The sequence below is a fragment of the Molothrus aeneus genome, chromosome Z (genome assembly GCF_037042795.1).
Source record: "Molothrus aeneus isolate 106 chromosome Z, BPBGC_Maene_1.0, whole genome shotgun sequence".
Lineage (NCBI taxonomy): Eukaryota > Metazoa > Chordata > Aves > Passeriformes > Icteridae > Molothrus > Molothrus aeneus.
The window spans coordinates 9,265,456-9,288,835 of NC_089680.1; the positions used below are offsets into that span (position 1 = coordinate 9,265,456).

Genomic DNA, 23,380 nt, shown 5'->3' on the forward strand with positions numbered 1-23,380 from the left:
CTGCCCTGCCCGGCCCGGCCCGGCCCGGCCCCGCCGCGCTCCGGCCCCGCCCCGCCCCGCCCCGGGACCGCCCGCCGGGGCGGAGCCGCCGTTTGAACGCGGGGCGGCGGCGGGACCGGCAGGTAACGGGCGGCGTGGGCGGCGTGGGCGGCGTGGGGCAGGGGCCATAACCATAACCATAACCATAACCGGGACCGCCACCGCCACCGGTGCTTGTGTTGTGTTCCGTCCCGTCCCGATCTCCACCCGAGGAAAGGTCCTGGGTGGGATGAACCCCTGAGTAGCCCGGCCTGACTTTGGTGGTAGCCCCGCTTTAGGCACAAGGCTCAACTTGCATGACCCATAAAAATTCCTTTGGCTTAATTAGTCCCTGATTCCACCAAGTATTTCCTGAATCCATGTCACAGTCAGAGAAGAACATTTGGTTGAAGTTTATTAAATGTTTTCTTAGTGTGCTCATGTGGTTTGGTTTTTAAATTTTTTTTATTACTGGAAACATTTATTTATTTAAAACATATTTCTTTGATTAAAAAAAAAGACCAAAAAACCAAACCAAAACAAAAAAAAAAGCCAAACCCAAAACAAAACAGAACTCTGATAATGAGCAAAATGCTTCGGTTTTGGTGAAGAATAGCTTTCTATTCAATTAATAGAATAATCATTCAATTAATCCCACAAGACTTTTAATGGTTTTTTTCTCATCTGCTGAAAAAATATAGTACCCTTGGTTTTGAGTGATCCAAAATACACTTTTAGTACCCTGCAGCACAGGCGAATTTAAGGAAGGCTAGATGCGTGTTTTACTTCCAGTATTAGCTCCTGCAGTATTTACTCCTTTAGTCCTCAGGGTGGCTGAAGAGCGGCTGTGGGCTCCAGAGTTTTTCCCTTCCCCTTTCTCTGACCTCACAGTGTGGGATGTGCGGCCATGTGTCCCTTGGAGCTGACTCACCGTGTGTTTACACTCCTGAGACACCAAAGAGGCTGTGCAATAAGAACAGGACATTTTTTGAGGGTACCCAAAAAATTTAGGAATGGTGAAGGGGATGCTGCTAATGGTGTACTATAGGTAGTTAACAGTAATAGAGGGTGTTCAGTGGTTTTTGAATGTGAGCTGGGGAGAAGCAAGCTGGAGTAGTTCTGCCACTTGTGGGTGAAGTATTTGCTAGTGTACCTGCAGGCTGCAGACAGCTCTCACCCTGCAGACCTCAGACAGAATATATTGTGCAATAATGGCAGTGTTAGAACTTCTTTACATGAGCAGTAGATGGTCAAACCTGGTATAACTTGTTTGTTTTAATTATTATGTGTTAAAAGAAATTGGTCTGCAAAATGAAAGCCTTGACTGCAGTCTACCCGGGCTAGAGGTGCTCTATGAATGGCAGTGCTTTAGTCCATTCACTGGTGAGTACTTTGCAACTGCATTTGAATATAATCTTGGAATGGTTTGGGTTGGAAAGGACCTTAAAACCATCTCCTTCCAGCAGCCCTGCAAAGCCCAAGGAGACCTTCCACAGACAGGGTGGTTCAGGGCCCCATCCAGCCTGGCCTTGAACACTTCTGGACTAAGGCTAAGCTTAAGGTGGTGTTCCCTGCACTGCAGTGTGCACTGTTCCTCTCCATCCACACCAGGTCTGCCCTGTTTGACCAAAATGTGGTCTTGGCTAGGTTTGTGGTTGTGCTGTGAATATGAGGGCAAGCTCTAGCTGCTAACTATAAAACACTGTGCATGTCCCTCAGCTTTCTGGACTTTTGGCAACTCATTAAATGAGTCCTGATACTCACTTGATGTGAAACTTTTGTTTCAGATATTGGTTTACATGTCTGAAATGTCTCTGGAAGATGGTGTTTGACAAATCTCATTCTCTGTGATGACACATCTTTTTGTATTAGTGTATCTTGTCCGTGTGGGAAACAGAACTTTTCAGAGGCAACTCAGATTCCAGCAAAACTGCAGACTTGATGCTGGGGCAAGTGTGCAACTGCCTGCACTGCCTTTTCATCAAAAGAACAGTATCTAACAATAACAATATCTAGTAATAATAGATAACAATATCTAATGTTCTGCTAAAACATGCCTCTTTCTCTGAGTGTGATAAACAATGTCTTCCTGTGCAACAAAATCATGATACTGTTGCAGGAGAGCAGAACGAATCTGGCGTGATTCACAGCAGTTGCCAGGCCTCTCTCACCTCCAGGAGCACAAAGAACAGTTAGAAAATGACAAAGCAAACCACTGGCTTCTTAGTAACCTAAGAAAACAAGAAAGAGTGCTCTCTTCTCTTTCCCCGCGGTGGTACTGGGGAAGTCCTGTTACAGTGCCCCCTAAAAACAAATCTTATTGTTATTTTCTACTCCTATCCACAGTACCTCTTCCACCCACAAACTTGCTAGAGTTTAACAAGAATTTCAAGCAAAGAATGGAGAGGGCAAGGCGCAGGAAGCAGTGGTTTGCATGTGGATTGTGCACTGAGATTTGCTTGCAGATGAATCATCGTATACTGCTACTGCTTTCACAGCCTGGTCTCCCTAATAGTGTTCCTCTGTTTGAGGCAGGGCCCCTGTGCCCACACGAGGGAATGCAGAAGGAAATTGTTAATAATTGTTGCTGGCAACTGACTGTCCTTATTTCCTAGGAAGGTGTTGAGTTTTTAGCTCAGAATCCTACCCTGCAACATAGGTTATTCTTTTGTTGTGTGCCCATCTTGCTTGGCTCTCCAGGGTCCTTTACCTCCCTGTGTGTCAACCCTGACTGTGCCATGAGTGCCTCATCCCTGCCATTTGTGGTTGGAGCGAACACTGTGGAAGACCAGCGGGCTCGCTGGGAGAGAAAGCGCAGCAGGACAGCCAAGGAACTGCTGGAAACAGAACACCGATACCTTGAGCAGCTGGATTTGGTGCTCACAGTGAGTATTTCTGCCCCTTCTGATACGTGGGTGCCTCCAGACAGCACATACTTATTCGTGTTGCCATGGGGAAGGGTCAAGAGCAAGATTGTGGTTCCTCCCTAATGCCTGGGACATCTGCTGGGGCTGAAAGGGTTTTTTTGTTGTTTTTCTTTTACCTCCTCTGTAATATTCAATAGCTCATGGATTTGGCTTTTTGGCCTTGGTCTGTACACAGGCATAAATCCTTTAAGTTTTGATTGAGTAGGGTGCTTGCCCTAAGATGCCTGAGATGTATGAACTGTAGGGACACAGAAAAAATTTATGAACAAGATGGTGAAAAACAGATGCATTGGAGGATACTGAAATAAACTCTTTTCAGTGCTGTGGTACTGTTCCATGTGTTTACAGTTGTGGTCAGAGCTACAAGTAAGGCTTACATCTGATGGTGCATATCTTAGGTAGACAGTCACAATATTTGGTAACTTTCCAAACCAGAGAGTGTTCAGGCTGCAACTTCTGGCTTCTGCTGTGTGCTGCAAGTAGCCTTTGAGTGACCTCAGCAGTTAATAACCTTTGCAGCCTCCCAGTACTTGAAGGGGGCTTATAAAAAAGAGGGAGAGTAACTTTTTACACAGGCACATAGTGATAGGACAAGGAGGAATGGTTTTAAACTGGAAGACAGTAGGTTTAGATTAGATGTTAGGGAGAAGTTATTTACTGTGAGGGTGGTGAGGCACTGGGACAGATGGCCCAAAGAAGCTGTGGATGCCCCATCCCTGGAAGTGAGCAGCCAGTTTGGATGGGGCTTGGAACATGTCTCTGCCAAGGGGGAGCTAGATGGTCTTAAAGATCCTTTCCAATCCAAACCATTGAGTAATTCTATGATGATTTGTGAATGCTACCTGTTTGAAATGGTTTTTTTTTTCCTGTTTAGTACTTTGTGACCATTTTAAAGGCCAAAGGGATGCTGAAGCCAGCTGTGTTGGAAACTATATTTGGACCCCTGGAGTCCTTATATTCAGCCAGCCAGTAAGTGGACATAGGATGGAATTCCTGTAATTATATTGGGAGGACTCTATATTGATGAGAAAGTAAGATTTGTTGAAATAAGGCTAATACCTTGTAAAACAGGCATTCACTTCTAGCACTGCTAGCCTTGGTGGCACTTGGAGGTGCCCCCAGCAAACTCCTGATCTGTATCACACATCATTGGGTGCCCAATTACCTGACAGTGGTTTAAGCTCAGTAAGCCTGTTCCACAAGGTGTTCTGTGGCTTACTCTCTGGTCTCCAAGCATAAATTTGGTGTAGAACCTGGATATGGGGCAGAGAATGGTAAAGGCAGGTCAGCAATGGCAGGAATCAGAAGGAGCTGTGAAAATGCCGTCAGTAATGTATCCCTCACAAGCTATCTCTTCTCCTTGTGCCCAGTGTTCTGTCACTTCACCTGGAAAAAGGGAATTTGGAACCAGGACTGGAAAATTTTTGCCAGAGTCTGGATCTTTATGGCCACTATGCTGAGAATTTGGAGCATGCAAATAAAACCTTGAAGGTAAATATGTACTTTAGTCTTCATAAGGTTTCTCTTTTTCCATTCTGTGAAACTGCCACATCTTTCCATTTGTTTTCTGTCTCTGGAGAGAACAGTTTTCTTACTTTTTCTGGCTTGATGAAATTCTGGCTTTCTTCCACAATAAAATGGTGAAAACTTCTCTACTTAGAGCTTCAAATTTCTGATGCCTTTTCAGGTGTTTGTGTATGTATGTGCATATGGTGAGCACTGCTTTCTGAAACAGTGTTATGTATTTACTCCCACTCCTTCCTAACTGTCAAGTCTAGAGAGTTTCCAGGCTTTCACTACGATACAGTGATCTCTTTCTAGGAATTGTCAGGTCTCCTAGTCTTTCCCATTACCACCAACTGTATCCCAGTAGTGGGATTTCCTCTTCCTTCACATTTTTTTTTCTATGTTGAAGACCATTTCTTCCTCCCACTTATGTCTTCAAATACAACCTGTTTTTGAAGGGAATTAGAAATTTCTAATTTCTCCAGAATATATTTTATTTATTTATTTATTTATTTATTTATTTATTCATTCATTCATTCATTCATTCATTCATTCCAAAGTCGTGACAGCTGTATCTGGAATTTAAACCACTCAACTCCCAGTTTTGTCAGTGCTTGTTCCCAGATGCAGAATGTACTAGGATGTTTCCTTCTTTGCATGCATGTATTCATGCTTTTCATTTTCCAAGAGGAAAAGCCTTTTTGGATGCTTGTCTTAAGGTGACAGGAATGCAGATGTGCCTTGCTTTTTGTTGAAAGGCATGGCAAAAAGCCACAAGTCCTAACTGGGTCAACCTTCTCTTTTTCTTTAATTTCATGTATGGAGGGGAGATATCACTTCCATTACCCACTGAAATGAATGATCAGGAGAAAGGGAATGGCTTGCCCATAGCCACAAAAAAAGTTGATGCTTGTGGGCCTGGAGTCCTAAACTCTAAGCTGAAGTGTTCCAGCTTCTGGTACAGACTAGGACACATAGTTCTTTCTGTGGTTTCAAAGCTAAATCCCTTTTTTTGCTGCACACAGGAGCAAGTGAGGAAAAATAAGTCATTCCGGCGATTTAAGAAACTCCAGGAGACTCGACCTCAGTTTCAAGGGAGGCAGCTAGAGGATCTGCTTCCTTTGCCCCTGCAGAGGCTGCACCAGTAAGTAAGCAATTGTGAGTCTTCAAAGGATTAGCATAAGAAGGGAAAAAGGATTGTATCACTATCTTTGTTGCTATGAAAGAGAAAGTTGCCTACTGTGTCTCAAAATCAGAGCATAGAAACAGCAATGAAACAGACCTAAGGATGTGCCTGTAAAGTGGAATCAGTGTACATGGATGGGAGATGATGCAGGAAGGCAGTTGTGTTTAGCCCTGGCTCCTTCCTCTAGCTCTTGGGTAGAATTGGATGCTTTCTGCTGTCTCAGTAAGCTACTGAAGTTTGGCTTTGAATGAAAGCAAGCTGACTGAAATGCTGCAGAAGTGGTGGTCTCTGCAGCAATGCTTTTGCTCGATTTTTATGCAGACTGCTGACCTGAAGCATTGTGACTATTGGAGATGGCTCTTTTTGGAGAGAAATGAGATTAATGAAGGAGAGCTTCTCTTTCCTCTCTGGTTATCAGGGCCACATGCTTTCCTCAGATATGATGCCTATCACATTTGTCTGAGCCTGGACAGATCCACTAAGGATTGCTGTATCTCCCTTTTGAGGCACCAACCCTTTCAGTCTTCAAGAAATGTTTAGACATCATCATTGGACATGTGTGATTTTTAGGGTTGTCTTAAAAATGCAGAGGCATGAATTGGACTTGATGATCCTTGTGGATGCCTTCCAGCCCAGGATATTCTATGATCATCTCCCCTTTGAAGAGGCAGACTGACTGGCTGAGGAGAGTGCTGCATGCACCCATTGGCAGCCCTTTCCTGGGGAGGGTGTGTGGGTAATAATGGTGTTTTTCTGGGAACCCAGATTCTGCTGCTATAGATCCAGCAGCTGTTTTTCAACCATGATCTTATCTACACTAAAGCAAACGTGAGAGATTGAGCACCTCTTTTCTTTGAAAATAACTTGGAGAGATCATACCACAGTCTTTCATGTAGGTAATGTTTTTAATTAGCTCGGCAGAAGTAAACATTAAACTGACTGGTGGGTTTTTACTGTAATTCTTTGGATAATTGTTTTAAATTTGCAAAACAGCAGTATATTTGTTGCTGTCCAGCTGTTTGGAAAAATGTGAACTTTTTGACAGGAAGTCCATTTTTTTCATTAATCAGTTCTATCATGTTCAAATTTCTTTAAAACTCTTTTAACATATGCCCTAGCATATGACTTTATGCTAGGTCATAGGAGTTCTGCCAGTTTGTGAATCTGTTAAGTTCCTTCTGTTTGACTTTACTGGGAGAAAGCATTTGTAGAGATCTTATCCTCTCCAGTAAAGACTGGAAAGGAAAAAAGAAAAAGGCAGGTCCTAGTTCTTATAGAAATGCCTTTATTTTCTTGTGTGGGCAGGAAATATAGTATGAATACTACCATTCATATACTATTAAAATAGATAGTTCAAAAAGAAATTTGTTCTTATTGAAGGCAATAACAAAACATGTGAATTTTGAGACAGCTTCATGATCTTAAGTGATTTGTGAGTCTGCTTCTGTTGGATCCCCAGGAAAAGCCAAAGGTTTGCAGATGTACAAAATACTTGGGTTATTTTAGCTGAGACATTTGATGATAAAATGAATGAATGAAGTGTGACCAAAACTGCCTGGTTAGGCTTACTCTGTCTCCTGGCTGAGTGTTGTTCACTGCACTGTTACTAACAGGAGGTGCTGCTGCTGTTCCTGGTATCTCGTTGTGAACTAAACCTGCTCTCTCCACCTCAGGTACAAGCATTTCTTCAGAGACCTGCTGGAGAACACCAGCCCAGACACTGCTGAGTACCAGAAACTTGCAAGTAAATGCTGGCACTTTGATCACTGATAATATTGATCATTGATCTTGCTGAGAATATCTTGACTCCCACCTACTGCCTGGCTCCAAAGGAAAAAAAATCTTGCTTTCTCTCTGGGGTTCTAGTGGATTATTATTTTCCTTCTCCATCTTGATCAAGATGTCCCTGAGAACATGTTAGGAATAAAAATATGGAGTAACTGCCTGTGAAAATGGCCTAATATTTAGTTTGAAGAAATGGCAGCTGTTTTTTTTAAACTCTGCTGCTTGTGAGGCACTGGAACAGGTAGCTCAAGGAATTTGCTGATGCCCCATTCCTGGAAGAGTTCAAGGCCAGGCTGGATATGGTCCTGAACAATGTGATGTATTTGAAGGTCCCTGCCCATGGCAGGTGGGTAAAAACAAGATGATCTTTAAGGTCCTTTCCAACCCAAACCATTCTCTGACTCTCTTGGTCACATGCCTCAATTTTCTAGGATAATTCGTGACCTTCATGCTACATCCAGTCACTAGAGGTGTCTCCCAGGGCTCAGTATCAGGGTCAGTCCTGTTTAATATCTTTATTGATGATCTGGATGAGGGAATTGAGGGCACCCTCAGCCAGTTTGCAGATGGTACCAAGCTGGGTGTGAGTGCTGATCTGCTGGAGGGCAGGGGGGCTCTGCAGAGGGATCTGCACGGGCTGGATCCATGGGCCAGGGCCAATTGTGTGAGGTTCAACCAGGCCAAGTGCTGGGTCCTGTCCCAGGGTCACAACAGCCCCCTGCAGCTCCAGGCTGGGACAGTGGCTGGAAAACTGCCCAGTGGGAAAGGCCCTGGGGGTGCTGGTCAGCAGTGGCTGAACATGAGCCAGGGTGTGCCCAGGTGGCCAAGAGGGCCAAGGACATCCTGAATGTATCAGCAATGGTGTGGCCAGCAGGACCAGGGCAGTGACTGCCCCTCTGTGCTGGGCACTGGTGAGGCCACACTGCAAGTGCTGTGTCCAGTTTTGAGCCCTTCACTGCAGGAGAGACACTGAGGTGCTTGAGTGAGTCCAGAGAAGGGCAGTGGAGCTGGAGAAGGGTCTGGAGCACAAGTCCCATGAAATGTCTGAGGGAGATGTGGGTGTTTAGTCTGGAGAAAAGGGGTGACCTGATCACTCTCTACAAGTACCTGAAAGAAGGTTGTGGCCAGCTGGGGATTGGCCTCTTCTCCCAGGTAACAAGCAACAGGAGGAGAGGAAATGGCCTCAAGCTGTGCTAGGGAAAGTTCAGAATGGACATTGGGAGGCATTTCTTCATGGAAGGGGTTGCTAAACACTGGAATGGACTGCTCAGGGAAGCGGTAGAGTCACAATCCCTGAAAATGTTCAAGAAATGACACTCAGTGCCATGTCTACTTGACAAGTAGGTATTCAGTCCTAGGTTAACTCAGTTGTCTCAGTAGTCTTTTCCCATCTAAATGATTCTGTGGTTTTTACAAGCAGTTAACACCACTTGTAGGGCATTTTCCTGTTTTTGCTTCCAAATCCAGGAAATTAGTCCTCTCTCTGATGTTTCATTGGCAATTGTTTTCAAGAACTGCAGAATTGTTAGTTGGAAAGAGGCCTCTGGAGGCGATCTAGTCCAATCTTTCAGAAATTTCTGAATAAAGCTGTTGTTGATACTTGGTTTAAAACTTTTCTTCTTAATTTAATGCTGTCTTTTCTTAGCAAGATGTATAAATACCCATTGATGTGAAAGATGTGAAATAGGCATTCATTTGTGATAACTTCAAAGTATGCTGCTATAATTTCAGAGACTATGAAATCTGTTTGTGAGGTATCTCACTGGGTCCAAGACATCTTTGATAAGAGAGAGAACTCCTTGCAGCTACTTCGGGTTCAGAAATTGCTCAAAGGACAAAAGACTCAGGTTTTGACTGCAGGTGGGTCTTACTGACAACTCTGTTTTTCTTCTGCCATGCTGAGATATTTGTACGTATGTTCTCCTTCATCTCTGACTCAACTCACAATTAACCAGTTTTCCCCTTCTGCCCAAATTCCAAAGATAGGTGGTAAAGGAGTATGACTACTAATTCAAGCACTCTTTTTTTTTTTTTTAATTAAGAATTTTTGAGTAAGGATAAGCAACAGCTTAATTGCCTGACATTCAGATAGGAGAAGCTGATGACATATGGTTAGAAAGTTAGGAGCCCAAGAAGATCAGGAGTGTGAGTCCTGGGTGGGAATGAAAGAGAGACACTAAATTCTTTTGGCTGAGTGTAAGCAGTGGCATTATACCTACTCCATTGCAGGAATCACAGGTTCCTGAGTGTCCAGGGCACAAGAACTGTGGTGTTGTTCACATTAAGCAACAAGAATATTGGCATTCTGCTCTCACCCTTCATATGAAGAATTTTATCTGCATGGTTAAGCTGAGCCAGAAATCACTGTATTTGTGTTGATTGTTGAGATAGTTTAAGCCACGGTCACTGGCATGTAAGAACATTTCAATGGATAGGTCTCTTCTGTGACTGGGTGCTATCCATGCCCGGACCACCCTCTGAGCTGTGTAGGAAATATTGTGAGAACTGTGCCCAGTCTGAGCAATTATGATATGGTCATTTGGGGTTTCACCTGTAGCTTTACTCAACTCAGCTATTTCAGAGGTTATCCAGGCACAATGCTGCAGCTGCAGAGGAGTGTTAAAGTCACTGTGTGTGAAGGTCTTTAATGCAAGAACCTCCAGGTACTTGTGAATGTGGTTGTAATTAACATGTGTGGATTTTGGATGAAAAAATCTCTCCCCACTGGGATGGGGAAAAACCCAGACAAAGCTTGTGGGCTGAGATAAAGAGAGTTTAACTAGTAAAGCATAAGCTGTTCATGCATGCAAAACCATTCAAGGAATTCATCCACCATCTGCCATGGGCAGGCAGGTGTTCAGCTATTCCAAGGAAAGGGCTCTGACCTGGGCCCTACCATAGTAGTTACCTGGAAAGACAAGAGCCAGCACATTAAAACTCCCCCCTTTCCTTCTTCTTTCCCCAGCATAACAGGCTGAACATGATGCCATATGATATAGAATGTCCCTTTGGGGATTTCGGATCAGCTGTCCCAGCTGTGACCCTTCCCACATTCATGTGCACACCCAACCTCCTCACTTGCGGCTTGAGCAGCAGAAAAGACCTTGACACTGAGTAGTGCCTACACAGAAATAAACAAAAGATCCCTGTGGTGTTAATGGTTGTTTCAGTGCAAATCCAAACCAGCCACTATGGGAAAAGATAACTCTATCCCAACCAAACCAGCATAGGTAGAACAAAGGTTACTTATCAGAGGTTATTCTCAAAGATTCTCAGGCAATGGGCAAATTTATTTACAATTCTCTTTCCTGTCCTTAGAATGTTTTGGTGCTGCCAGGTGAAAGGGAGCTAACACAGGAATGCTCTGCTTATACTGAACAGATGCATGTGTGGGGGTACCTGGGCACACTTGGGTAGTGTCTAAGTAAAAAGGTAAATCAGTTATCCTGATTAATGTTAGAACTAATAAGATTACACCATGAAAACAAACAAAGAAACTCCCCGAAACAGTATAACTAGACCAGAGATGGCCATTGTTTCAGGGTTTGGTCCACCGATTATTTTGGTCTCTGAAAATTCTGAGATGTAGTAGGATGAGTGTTGAGGGTCAGTAAAGGCATTTCCATTATCTAGGACAGAGAATTCTTGTAGTCATGTTTTCCATTGGTTGGAGTTACATAGTTAGCTCTCATTGGATATGAGAAGCACAAATGTAAGAGGCAGCTGGGGCTTGCTAGTTTTGGGCCAGCTTTCCAGAAAAAATAGCTTTTGCAAGACAGTTAAGATTGTCCTGTTGCCAGGCAGGAAGGAACATGAGAGAAAACAAAATGCTGTGGGTTCAGAACAAAGGGGGACTGTTGGAGATGGGTATCTCTCATTTTCCAGTGTCTCTGAGATATCCTGCTACCACTAAGGAGACCCTGCTTTTCTTGCTGCCTTCCACATTCAGGACAAATACTGTATCAGCCAGAACTGCCTCCTTAACTGAGCACATTGTTCTGTTATCCAGAGCTTCCCCTGTGATATTTTCTTGCCCTTCTTTCACAACAACTTCCTAGAACTTGTACACCTGGGAATCCTGGACATGGATCTATATTCCAAGACTTCCAGTACAGTCTGGGCAGATTGTATGCCTGTGAGTCTGATCACAGCATAGCCTGAGGGAAACAGCTCCCATCCCAGCCCCATGCTTCTGACACCTTCCTCCCATTAGTTTTTTTAAACCTGGATTGATTCCTCATCCTTCTCTTCCTCAGTTTCTTATTAAGGTAAGAGGAGTGGTTCCAGTGGAATAAGCTAAGCAGGAATTCACTCGCTTCTTTGTTTTGTGACTGTAGCATTCTAATAAGACACAATCCACAGTGAAATCCACTGTATTTTTATTCTAAAAGGTATTTATAGCTCATGCAGAAGCTAAGGCATGAAAGAGTGGCTGAAATTCCCTGGCAGATATTTCCTAAACAAGATCAGGTGGCAATACCTTGTTATGGATTTACAGTTTTATGAATAATCTTCCTGGCAGGTGTCCTCATAATTCCCATGAGTTGATGGCTATCTTCCACAATAATCTTAGTAAGAAGTCCTACTTTATTTTATTTATTTCATTATTATTATTTTTAAATTGCTGCTTACAGCTAGGTTTATCAAATTGTTTTGATTATTTCCCTCCTGCTTTCATTTGCTCTTGTTTTATCACAATTAATTTCATAGGTGGATGACACTGGGCTCTGTTTTGCAAGAGAGGTCAATAGGTTGCCTATTCAGATCTTCCTCATTTTCTATCTCCTTTCATGCCTTCTCTTTAGAACAGTAATCTGCAATTGGTATTTTCTTGCTACTGTAGGTCTGTATATAGTTAGAAGATCTGTGAAATATGGTTTTGTTTTGTTTTGTTTTGGGGAGGTTTTTTGAGCTTATTTATTTTATTACCACACACAAACCAAGGAAAATATGATAAGTTTTCAAACCTGAAGCTACTTTCTGTTATATCACTAATGACAAACAAGTGGGCCACACAGTTTGAGATAGTTCGTGTTGTGTTTTCTGAAGGCTTATGTTAATTTAAAGGTATGCATACCGTTCTCAAACTGTGTTTTTGTTCTGATCACTTTAAACAGACTTGCATATGATAATATACTCTTAGTTAAAATAGTAGATTTATAACAACTTCAGCTGCTCTTCATATACTAAACGTTTTGGGCTGGTTTCTGCTTCTGCACGGGTGCTATCGGCGCTGGTGGGCCGGACCCAGCTGACATCCAGTGCCTTCTAGTGGCTGGAATTGATGTAGAACACGGCAGCCTACAAGGGGGGCTCACCCCATATTCCCGTTTGTCTCATTACATCCCTTACTTTTTACTCCTGCCTGCTGTCCCTCAGCTCTCACAGCTGCCTCTGTTTCCATGCCCAGGGCGCTGGTATATCCGGGAAGGCTGGCTTTTGGTGGTGCCTGCAAAGGGAGAAGAACTGAAGCGCAGGATGTTCTTCCTGTTCTCTGATATCCTCATTGCAGCGAAGCCCTGCCACCCGCTGCACCTGCTGAACTCCAGCAAACTGTCCTGCCAGGCTGTCTACCCGCTCCACCAGTGTTCAGTGGATAAAGTGTTCGGCCACACGTGGAGCCAAGGAGGGCTCCTCAGTGTAAGTCTTCCCACCTGTGCCAGGCAGAAGTGCCAGTGGAGTCAGCCCTGTAAGCAGGTCTCCAGCTGTCTCAGCAGCAGAGGGACCGAGATGATGACAGTGGTGACAAAAATGCAGTGAGCAAGTCTGAGTTAGGACAACCCTTTCCTTCTTGAGTGATGCAGGTACTTCTCCTTTCGTGGAGTGGAGCCTCCTGCACACTCTGGGGTTACAGGCTGCTGGTTGCTTATCTTAGCTCAGGTGAGGAGGCTCCACCAGGACTCTGACATGCCCTCATCAGAGCCACAGGTCTGGGGGACAGCCACACACTCACGTGACAATAAATTACAGATTACAGACTGAACACATGGAAAAACAGAGAATGAAAAAGATGTGGATGTTATTGAAACAGATGTTGTGCATCCAACTCCCTGAGGGCTGCAGATTCCTTGACAGGGACCAGTCTTCTCTCTGCAACCCCCCTCTGCAGGGGTTTCAAAGTCAGCTCTTCCAAGGTTGCACCTAGGGCTGTGTTAGCTCTTTTCTTGTGAATTATGACAAAGAACTCTTTGAGCAAGCTGTGAGCTGTAGATGATGGCAGTGGAAGGACCCCCAGGGACATGGAATATGGTAGAAAACTGGATGAGCTGCTGAGAATAATTGCTCACCTCCAAACAAGTCAGAATGAGCTGTCAACTTTCACTGGAAACAATGGACAAGACTGGCACTTGTTCTGTACTGTACAGTCTCTGGCTTCACTCAATATTAAGACTAAATTTTTCTGTGTGGGAAGAAAGAGGGTAAAAATTAGCATGCAGGGACTGAATTCAGTGGTGATGATTTTACTGCAGCTGCTGCCTTGGCAAGGAATGCCAAAATTCTGCTTGTTTTTCAGCTTTCCTTTCCACACAAGACACTGCTGTTGATGTCCAGCAACCAACAAGAGATCAATGACTGGTACCGGAGTCTCACAGCTGCAGTCAGGTAGGCATCTAGGCTCCAGAGGTGGACGAGGACAGGACATAGAAGTGACCTCTGGACCTGTGTGTGGTTATAAGGGCGATGGAAGCAGCCTGATCCTGGCAGCCAGGACACAAGGGAATAATGAGGACAGATTTCCCACATTAACTGTGAATTTCCCCTTTGTTTTCCTCTGCAGGCAGCTGAAAGCCTGACCCAGCTGAGTACAAGACAGACTGGCAGGACAACCACCCTCATGGCAGAAGCTTCCACAATCTTAAAAAATGTTCAAGGACATATAGTAGCACTGGATTGAGAAGGACTACGCACTGTGTTTGTGAGATGATGAATGCTTTGTTAGCTGCCCTAATGCTCATACAGATACTGCAAAAAAAGCATTTGTGCACAAAAAAATCCCACTTATCAAGGATTTCCCCCAATTTACCTTAGAAGCTTCTAGCTTTTTTGCACTTTAGTAAACTCAAGATAACTTAAGGTCAAGCAGATGGGAGTGTGACTTGTTTTCCCTCATTTTTTAAAGGAATTTTTGTACTTTGTTAAAGCCTCAGCATAGACTTTTAATAATGTGGAAGTTGTGTAGCAGTTTGGTTCAGAAAACATCTATTTGAATACAGTCAATTGCAAAGAGAACAATTTCAAGGTTATTAGAAACAAAAAGATTGAAGTCTGTCTGACTGACCTTGTAGCAGTTTGACTGTTTTTTCTTCTTCCTTAACCAGTACCACCCATCCTTAATTTCTCACTGGCGTTTATTAAAACAGAATTGGTACTGTGTGAGTTAAGTGTCTCAAAGGGAGAATGTATTATGGGGGTTCTTTGTCTTTCCATACAATTAGCGTGCTACACAGGGCCACTTGTTTAAATCTCTTAAATTTGTGAAACTTGGGAGGAAGAAATGCAACAAAGTTTAGGAAGCCACACTGGTTCCACTGTGTTTTGCCAAGAAAGGTTGGGCCAGGTGTTCTTGAAGTCCTTTCCAACTGGGTATTCTATCCTGTAATTTTACATTTGGGTTTTGTTTTGGGGTTTTTTTCACTTCAAAGTTACAGCTAGGACTTTCAAGAACTAGCTGGGCCTAAAATTAAAGACAAAGCTAACAAATTAACATTCTTATTGCTCAGTAGTTGTATCACTCTTAAGAAGTTCTGCTACTGACCCTTTTTATTCCAATAGAGTAATAGAGATGTCTTACAATCCTGCCTCTGAAGCTGGGGTGTCTGTCAAGCTCTTGCTGGATTACTATGACTCATGACTATGTTACCACCTTATAGGACAAGTTTCTTTTGGTTTCTCTTTATAGTACTCAGCTCAGTGTTACCATCCTATTTACATTCAGTGCTTCTTAAACAGCAGAAGTATCTTATTTCTCACCAAACTTCCCCCCCTGAAATGCTGAACACTGGCTCCTAGAACAGACTGTTAGCAAATCCATTTTTCTGGAATAAGCTATTAACTTACAAGCACAGAAATTATGCTGAGTCAGGGGAGGTTTATGTAGGACATTACAAAGAATTTCTTCACAAAAGGGGTGAATAGACACGAAGGAGCTGCCCAGGATGTAATGGAGACACAGTTCCAATCACACCTGGAGACGTTAAAATTAAGACTGGATACAGCACTTAGTGCCTTAGTCTGGCTGACACGGTGGTGTTTGGTCATAGGCTGGATTTGATAACTTCAGGTCTTTTCTGCCCTAAATGATTCTCCGAACACAACTCAAATACAAGCAAACCGACTTTCTGAACAAAGTTTATTTACATAGAAAATACCGATCATCACAGCTCCTAGCTTTATTTCCTTCTCCTGCTGAGTGTCATCTTCAAACTATCGGGAGGAAGTGGTGAAACTCAGCAGCCCTCTCCATGGCAACTTCCATCACTCTCCATCCCTCCTGCCTGCCTCACACACCATCCCTTCCCTGGGCCACGGGGGGGCCCTAGACGGGGGTGCCGCGGGCCCGCTGCGCGTCCTGCCGGTACCCCTTGAGCAGCTGGTTCAGCAGGGTCCTGTCGGAGTCGCGGCGCGGGCGGACGAGCGGCGGCAGCGGGTTCCCCTTCAGCTCGATCACCGCCATCTTAGCGCGGTCCAGCCCGTCCCGGTTGGGGATCTGCAGCAGCCGCGTGTAGCTGCCAGCGTGCGGCTGGAAGCGGGGCGCCAGCACCTTGAACAGCTTGTGGATGAGGTCCTTCTCCTGCGGGGCGGCACGCTCAGCCCCGGCTCCGCGGCGGGCCGGGACCGATGCGGGGCTGGGGGGTACTTACGGTCAGCCAGAAATCCGCCATGCGCATGGCGCGCTCGTCCTTGTCCCCCCGCTTGGCGTAGTCGATGAGCTGCGGGGGGGAAGGAGGCGGCGGGTCAGGAGAGAGAGAGGCGGCGGGTGAGGAGAGAGGCGGTGGGTCAGGGTGCCTCGGCCGCCCGCCACCCCCCGGCCCGGCCCGGCGCGGTGCCGCCGCTCACCCGCTCGGCGTAGCCGCGCATCTCGTCGGCCCGCGCCCAGGGCGTCTCGATGCGCTCATAGCGCACCAGCGCTGTCACCAAGTTCCGCAGCAGGTCCAGGCGCGACCGCGGGCTGAGCCCGAACCGCCGGTAGACGCGGCCATGCGAGATGGCGGCCGCCACCGACAGCCGCATCCCGCCGACCGACCGAGCGCCCGGCCTCCGCCGCCGCCTCCCGGCAGCGCCCGGGCGCCGCGCAGCCCGCTGGGAGCTGTAGTCACAGCCGCAATCCCGCCGTCCCGGAACGGGTCAGGCTGGAGAGGCTCCACGGCGGACAGCTGATCCAGCCTGCCTGCTCGAACAGGGTCATCCTGGAGCACACGGCACAAGAACGCGTTCATGCAGTTCTTGAGTGTCTCGGATAAGGGAGACTCCGCTGCCTCTCCGGGAAATCTGTTCCAGTGCTCGGTCACCCGAACGAGTAAAGAAGTTCTTCCTCCTGCTGAAGTGGGACTTCCTGTGCACCGGTTTCGGCTCCTTGTCCCGTGTCCCATCGCTCCGCACCACCGAGCAGTGCCTGGTCCATCCCCTGACCCCCCCTGCAGACACTGACAGACATGGATAAGGTCCCCTCTCAGTCTCCTGTGGAGGATGAACACGACCAACTCCTGCAGCCTTTTCTCATGAGAGACACTCCAGCCCTTTAATTCCTTTTGCCACCCTCCGCTGGACCCGCTCTAGGAGCTCCCCGTCTTCTGGCGCTCAGGAGCCCAGAACTGGACGCAGCGCTCCGTGCTGGGACACGATCACCTCCCTCGCCCTGCTGGCACTGCTGCTTCTCACGGAGTTCAGCCCGCAGCCGCGTACCGGGACCTCGCACCGGGACAGGGAGCCGGGGCAGAGCCGGCCGAGCGGGGGATGCTCGCGGGCGCGAAGGAGCCGCGCCGCGGCGATCCAGGGTCCCGGCGGTCCTCTGCTAGTTCTTTTTAAAACTATCGGATGTAAGCCAATTAAACAAGAAGATTTTAAAATGTCTGACTTAAATACACTGCTGTGTAATTGGTTAAAAGGAAAAGGACTAAAAGGACTGCATCGTGTCATACGACTACCATCTGGCTTTCCCCAAATGCACACATCAAGTAACTGAGATCCTGCTTTCCACGAATTATTGACAGTTCTGTTCTGTTATCCTCATACTGTCACGGGAACAGTACTACTAGCAGGATCCTCAGGATCTACTAGCAGGATCCGGGAACTCCTTTGTCTACCTTTTCATTCCTAGATCTGCTAACCATAGATTTTTGTCTTTAACACTTCGCTTCCACTATCTACTTTCTAAAACTGAAGACGGTTGTTACTGTGACTGTTCCAACTTTTTCCTTTTTTTTTTTTTTCCCTTCCCTCCCCCGCCATGTTTCACTATGATTTATAGATACTTTTCGTATTGTTTACACATTTACCCGCGTATCGGGTATTTCCCCATTAGCGGTGGCGGGATGCCAGGGAGCTCCGGAGCCCCGTGCCGCATCCCCGGGCTGTGCAGGAGCTGCGCACACCCGGCAGCCTGCGGTGCTGGATCCAGCCTCGTGTAGCCCTGATGAGGCAAAGGAGCCACCAACCATCCACAGGGCAGGGGTGGCTGTGTGCTTTATTCCCACGAAGTCTGAAACCCACCCCAGCTTGCAAGAGCTCATGTCCCAGAGTCGAAGAACTATGACAGTATTGTTCAGCTCCAAGAAAAGTGCTAGAAGGCAGAGTAAGGAGATTTCCTGCCATCTGTTTCTTCCAGTTGCAGAGAAAGGGCAAAGTGTAATAAAAAGCAGCTACCAACAGTGTAAGAAAAAATATCTTTGTTATTTTGAATACATCATAAAATCACAGTCATCTTATACACATTTTAGTATTTTATATATAAATAAAGTGAACAGTATAGTTATTGGAATGTGTAAAAGGAACAAACGTATGGATTTTTTAAAGTGTGAAATTAAGAGAGAATTGGACCTCACCCCCTCCTTTTGTTGCTGCTCTGGGACTTGGTACATTAACTCTGAAATACTTCTAGGCAGAAGGCTATGCAAGCTGTGATGCTAACAGTAACTCCAGGCACCACCCTAATTCCATTTACAATCAATTTTCCTCTCCTTTTCTTATTTAGTCTGACTATATAGGAATTCTTGTGTGTCAGAACTACAGCCTTGCAACAAAATGTTAAACCCATTAACAATCAGAATTTTCTTATCACTACACACTCTTGCAAATGTTCCCATTAAATATATTTCTAATATTAATAAAATAACAAATTCTTTATTATCCTTCTGCTTATAATTTGATGTCTTAACATCAAAATAATATTTATTTCTAATAAAATTATACATACCATTTATATGAAACAAAGTTGTCATGTGCATAAGCCTGGTAATGAGACTAGCCATGAGTGTAGAAGTTTCTACTTTCTTGTTTTGGATTCTTGGGAAAGTTTGTTATTTTTGGAGCCGCAGAGTAATAAATAATTTGCAAGGTAATGACTTCTCTGGCTACCACTAAGGAAACTTAAGATTGAAAATGATTCCTCTGCTCTGGCTTTATGAAACATTTGGTGGGCTGAAGAAAATGACAGTTTTCTGAACCTTTTTGTGTTTACCCCAAAATCTGAATGAAATGTTGCTGATACAATGTTTTATGAGTTACCACACAGGTAAGCAGAACCGAGAAAGTTCCATGCAAAGATCTCAGCTGGATGTGGCCTGAAGGCTGAGCCTTCCCAGCCAGCTGTGCTCGGAGGGACTCTCCCTGCTGTAGGAATTCCTGTGTCATGCCGGGTGGTCTTTGCCATAATGTTCCCTCCTTGCTGCTGAGACTCAAACAGTTTTGAGGCAGGAAATCTGTGCAGAGGAGGGCAATGCCAAGGGCAAGCCCAAGGAACACATTCTGTCACTTTCTTTTTTTTTAATACTGTGAAAGCCAATCATGCCAGCTCCAGAAAGGGAAGTCATTGAGGTTTCCATTCAGAAAGGCATGTAAGCATGTGCTATTTTTATATTAATGAATCTGTAGGAAAACTTGCTGTACTTACAGCAAAATATGTATTTTATCTGCTTTTCTGGTCCAGTCTCAGAATAGCTCTTCCCCGGGCACTTTTACACAGCAGGGCACTTGTCACGTCTCCCTGAAATTTGATGGTCAAACTGTGGGAACTTCTCATTGGGTATGTGCCTCTATTCAGAAAAGCAGAACTTAGAACTAAAATAAGTGCCTTTTTTAGAATACATCACTTTGTGGGCAGCAAGCATTAGTATTTAGTTTGTATATAGGAAGTGACTCATCTAACAGAAGTTAGATTTATTCAGTGTAGAAGGTCAAAAACCTGCAGCTACTAATTCTCTAGTGGGAGCCAGCCTGATCCAGCAGGGTGCAGTGGTAAACATATGCAAGGATTCAATAATTTGCTAGATTTAAAAATACAACATTTGACATTTAACAAACTTAATTAAAATGGCATATTCATCAATAACATAATCTATACTCAGTTGCCTGCTTCAAATCAAGAAAATAAGACACAATTGCCTCAGTTCATGCTATCTTTGAGGTTTTTTCCAGCCTGCTGCATATAAGACCATCCCTCTTTTGGACACAGGTACCTTCCCCAAGTCTCCCTTATTATGTGATTCACAAGACTGCTTGGATCTGCAGCTGCTGGCAGAGCTCCTCCCAGGCAGAGGAGAAGCCCAAGGACCACAGGGTTAGATTTCTAGAATTTTTTTCAGCTGTCCCCATGACTTAGGCACTGCTTTGTAAATATTGATACAGATATAACGTGAAAAGAAATACAGAACACTCATGTTCTTAAAAGCTAATGCCCTGGCTTGTGGCTTAGTGGCAGTGAGACATTGGGAAATGGCTACAGGAATGAACACATCCTCTTAAGACAGTACACAGAAGTTATGGAAAAGTCTAGACAACCAGCTGTTTATGCAGCATGACCTGTACTGATGCTGTCAGGATTACACCAACTGTCTTTCAGCCCAGAGAATATGGAATGGAATCCAAACCTTTATGTATTTTCTGAAAAGGCCTTTCTTCTATTTTTACCTGCATTTATTCTACTAGAACATGCAAGCCCTGAAATACATGGCAAGGTAACAACTTTCTCTTTGCATTTGTGACATGGACACTACCAAACACTAAACATACTGTAGAAGTAGCAGCTACACAGACACAACATTGAAATTTTGTGCTTAATATACTCCTTTATATTCTAAGCATGGCAACGTCCTCAGCAGCTGTAGTAATCCAAAAGAAATGGCAACATACATCATCCATGAGGTATGGTATAACTTGTGCATCCAATTTTCCAGTGTAAATAAAGGGCACTCCCTTTTATCCCCATTCACAAGTATAGAATCCCATGTGCAGTACCTCACCTTAGCCATCCTCGTACCAGTTGAAATGTTTTGTCATGTGCACTCCTGCACATACTCACACTCCTCATACACCCAGCCAAACACACTGCCACTCTGTTGTTCCAGTCTGGTGAAAGCCATTTAGGTTGGTCTCATGCAGCAGAGGAACAAAACAGGTGGAAGCTCTTTGCAAACATGAGGCCTTTCTCTGGTCTTGATTTCACTCAGACTTCAGAATCAGCTACCAAGGAAGACATGCACCTGCAGGAGGTCAGAACCTGACTCTTTCTGCAGGGCTGGGATATATTTTGTTCTTGCCAATAAGCCTGACTGATTCACTTTTGATTTGGTTTCCTGCTTTAAACATCCCCTTTATCTTGATTATCTTTGTGTAATGTATCCAACACAAATCTGTTGAGAAAGCTAACTGGCCTTCACACTGAGCAGTGGGGCAACGGTAAAGAAAAAGTAGTGTTTGTGTGTGTCCTAAAGTAGTTTAGGACGCACACATCTTTTGACTGTCTTTGAACAATACTCTAGCAACACAAAGCCGAATAATTTACTGATCAAGCAGCAGCACCCTTGGTTAACCCTTCAACTTTTTTTTTGCCTTTTTCTGCCTTGATGAGGCATAGTAGAAGGCATGTCTCACTTAGAGATGGCCTCTGCTGTGAAACAGGGGTCCACTTCTCACACTCTCCTGAGCCTGGGGACAGTAGCTGGAGACTTGAGTTTTGTGGTATAATTTATTTGCATTCATAAAGTAACTGTGGACCAAAGTGTTCACTATCAACATAATTCAAGGATGATGTTCAGCTAACCCTTTGTCCCTGGCAAAATTTGTGTACTGGGTCATTTGGACATAGAATGCAAAGTAGGCAGATGGAATGCTGTGGTCTGTGTTATTAGCTAGAGCATGCCTTAATCATACTATATGCTAAGAAGGTTTTTTTGATAGTCTAGGTACAATGCACAGTGCAGGCTTGGCAGTATGGAATTTCTGCAAGGAGGCTACCATGAACCAGGAAAGCTACAGTACAGGCAGCATGGTTCAGGAAAAGCAGAAAGAAAAATGGGAAATAAGATATATATATATATACACACACACACATAGATATATATATATATATATATATATATTACATTGTCAGTGCATTTTTTTTATCTTGAAGAATTCTAAAGAGGCTTTGTTGTTCAGTAGGAATAGCTAAGGGTGGTCTGCCTTCTGTATCCTGGTGTTTCTGGATGTTGCCCGTGGTTTGTAGTCTTCTCCGGATCCAAAGTCTACTGTGTCGTGATAGTTTGTGAATTCCTGAGGTAATGGAAACTCTTCTGTTGATGAGTGAGTCCTGTGTCCAAACACTCTCTCTTGCAGCTCAGCGATGTCGTTTCTGATGTCTGCCATCATCAGCAATAGGAAATCAAATGAACCCGGTGGCCCCTGCAGTCACAAGGCACTGCCATTAATTGCAATCCACAGTTTTCAAACTGGCTGATAGAATTACTCCTGCAGGGGTTGTTCAGTAAAATTCTGCTTTGTATCAATTGCCAAAAGTCTGTTTTTTAACCACCTTTAATCAGGAAACAATTTTTGAAAGAATCAGATGTTTTTGCAGACAGAGCTTACATTTACAAAATGCTCAGTCCTTTTGTCACTTAACAATTCCTTTGCTTCATAAGAATACCTTCAGACCTCATGGGAATAGAGGAGATTAATCTTGGTTTCTTGTCTTCTTGCTTATTAAACTGACATAAATTACATTCTTAGAATGATTAATCAACAAATTCTTTTAAGACTGCTATTATTTGTCAAGTGTCTTTTCAATATGGTAACCTTGCTGCTGTCCATCACTTTCTAAATATATTGGTAATTACAATGCAGAGAGTATCTGATTTTAGAAAATCATTATTTCATTTTAGCTGACTTCACACAGTAAAATAAACTCAATACTGAGTACACTCTACTGGTCACACCCTGAAAAATCAACTCCACCAATGAGAAAATACCATAAATGAATAGAATCACAGAGTGATTTGAGTTGAAGGGACCTTAAAGACCATGTTGTCCCAGCACTTCTGCCATGGGCAGGGACACTTTTCAATAGACCAGATTGCTCAGAGCCCCATCCTGCTTGGCCTTAAGCACTTGAAGGGATGGGGCACCCACAGCTTCTCTTGGCAACCTGTGCCAGTGTCTCACCACCCTCACAGAAAATATCCTAATATCTAATTTAAACCTGCCTTCTTTCAGTTTGAAGCCATTCCTTTGTCCTGTCACTACATGCCCTTGTGAATAGTCCCTCTACATCTTCCTTGTGGATTCCCCTCAGGTATGCCATTAGGTCACCCTGAAGCCTTGTCTTTTCCAGGCTGAAAAATCCCAACTCTCTCAGCCTTTCCTCATAGGAGAGGTGCTCCAGCCCTCTGATCAACTTGGTGGCCTCCTCTGGACTTGCTCAAACAGGTCCATGTCCTTCCTGTGCTGGGGACCCCAGAGATTTTTTGAACAAGTTCACCTGAAA

The 23,380-nt window shown here is 44.5% G+C and overlaps 3 protein-coding genes across 3 annotated transcripts in view; 1 reads left to right on the forward strand and 2 right to left on the reverse strand.

Annotated features, from left to right (window-relative positions):
• The first annotated feature begins 97 nt into the window (after positions 1 to 97).
• Positions 98 to 14,796, forward strand: ARHGEF39 (Rho guanine nucleotide exchange factor 39). Its single transcript, XM_066569011.1, has 10 exons — positions 98 to 122; positions 2,719 to 2,903; positions 3,820 to 3,914; positions 4,316 to 4,436; positions 5,477 to 5,595; positions 7,311 to 7,381; positions 9,154 to 9,282; positions 12,833 to 13,062; positions 13,937 to 14,025; positions 14,201 to 14,796. The coding sequence occupies exons 2-10, from the start codon at positions 2,757 to 2,759 to the stop codon at positions 14,214 to 14,216; spliced, it is 1,017 nt and encodes a 338-aa protein (XP_066425108.1). The 5' UTR covers positions 98 to 122; positions 2,719 to 2,756; the 3' UTR covers positions 14,217 to 14,796.
• A 959-nt stretch (positions 14,797 to 15,755) lies between these two features.
• Positions 15,756 to 16,701, reverse strand: MRPL17 (mitochondrial ribosomal protein L17). Its single transcript, XM_066569012.1, has 3 exons — positions 16,480 to 16,701; positions 16,284 to 16,352; positions 15,756 to 16,213 (listed from the first exon to the last, which is right to left on the reverse strand). Exons 1-3 carry the CDS (start codon positions 16,651 to 16,653, stop codon positions 15,959 to 15,961), a joined length of 498 nt encoding a protein of 165 aa, XP_066425109.1. The 5' UTR covers positions 16,654 to 16,701; the 3' UTR covers positions 15,756 to 15,958.
• Positions 16,702 to 21,966: 5,265 nt separating this feature from the next.
• The window catches only part of CCBE1 (collagen and calcium binding EGF domains 1), a 92,089-nt gene continuing 90,675 nt past the window's right edge, over positions 21,967 to 23,380 (reverse strand). The window contains exon 11 of the mRNA XM_066568966.1: positions 21,967 to 22,299. Coding sequence (XP_066425063.1) covers positions 22,066 to 22,299 — 234 coding nt within the window. The 3' untranslated portion in view covers positions 21,967 to 22,065. The remainder of the gene's footprint in view (positions 22,300 to 23,380) is intronic.

Excerpts from the sequence above, each read along its gene's own strand:
- ARHGEF39 (XM_066569011.1), top strand. The coding sequence starts at position 2,757 with ATGAGTGCCTCATCCCTGCCATTTGTGGTTGGAGCGAACACTGTGGAA. Across the intron at positions 4,437-5,476 it reads ATGCAAATAAAACCTTGAAG|GAGCAAGTGAGGAAAAATAA; the intron begins GTAAATATGTAC and ends TGCTGCACACAG. Across the intron at positions 7,382-9,153 it reads TGAGTACCAGAAACTTGCAA|AGACTATGAAATCTGTTTGT; the intron begins GTAAATGCTGGC and ends CTATAATTTCAG.
- MRPL17 (XM_066569012.1), bottom strand. The coding sequence starts at position 16,653 with ATGCGGCTGTCGGTGGCGGCCGCCATCTCGCATGGCCGCGTCTACCGG. Across the intron at positions 16,353-16,479 it reads TGCGCGGCTACGCCGAGCGG|CTCATCGACTACGCCAAGCG; the intron begins GTGAGCGGCGGC and ends TCCCCCCCGCAG. Across the intron at positions 16,214-16,283 it reads TGGCGGATTTCTGGCTGACC|GAGAAGGACCTCATCCACAA; the intron begins GTAAGTACCCCC and ends GCCGCCCCGCAG.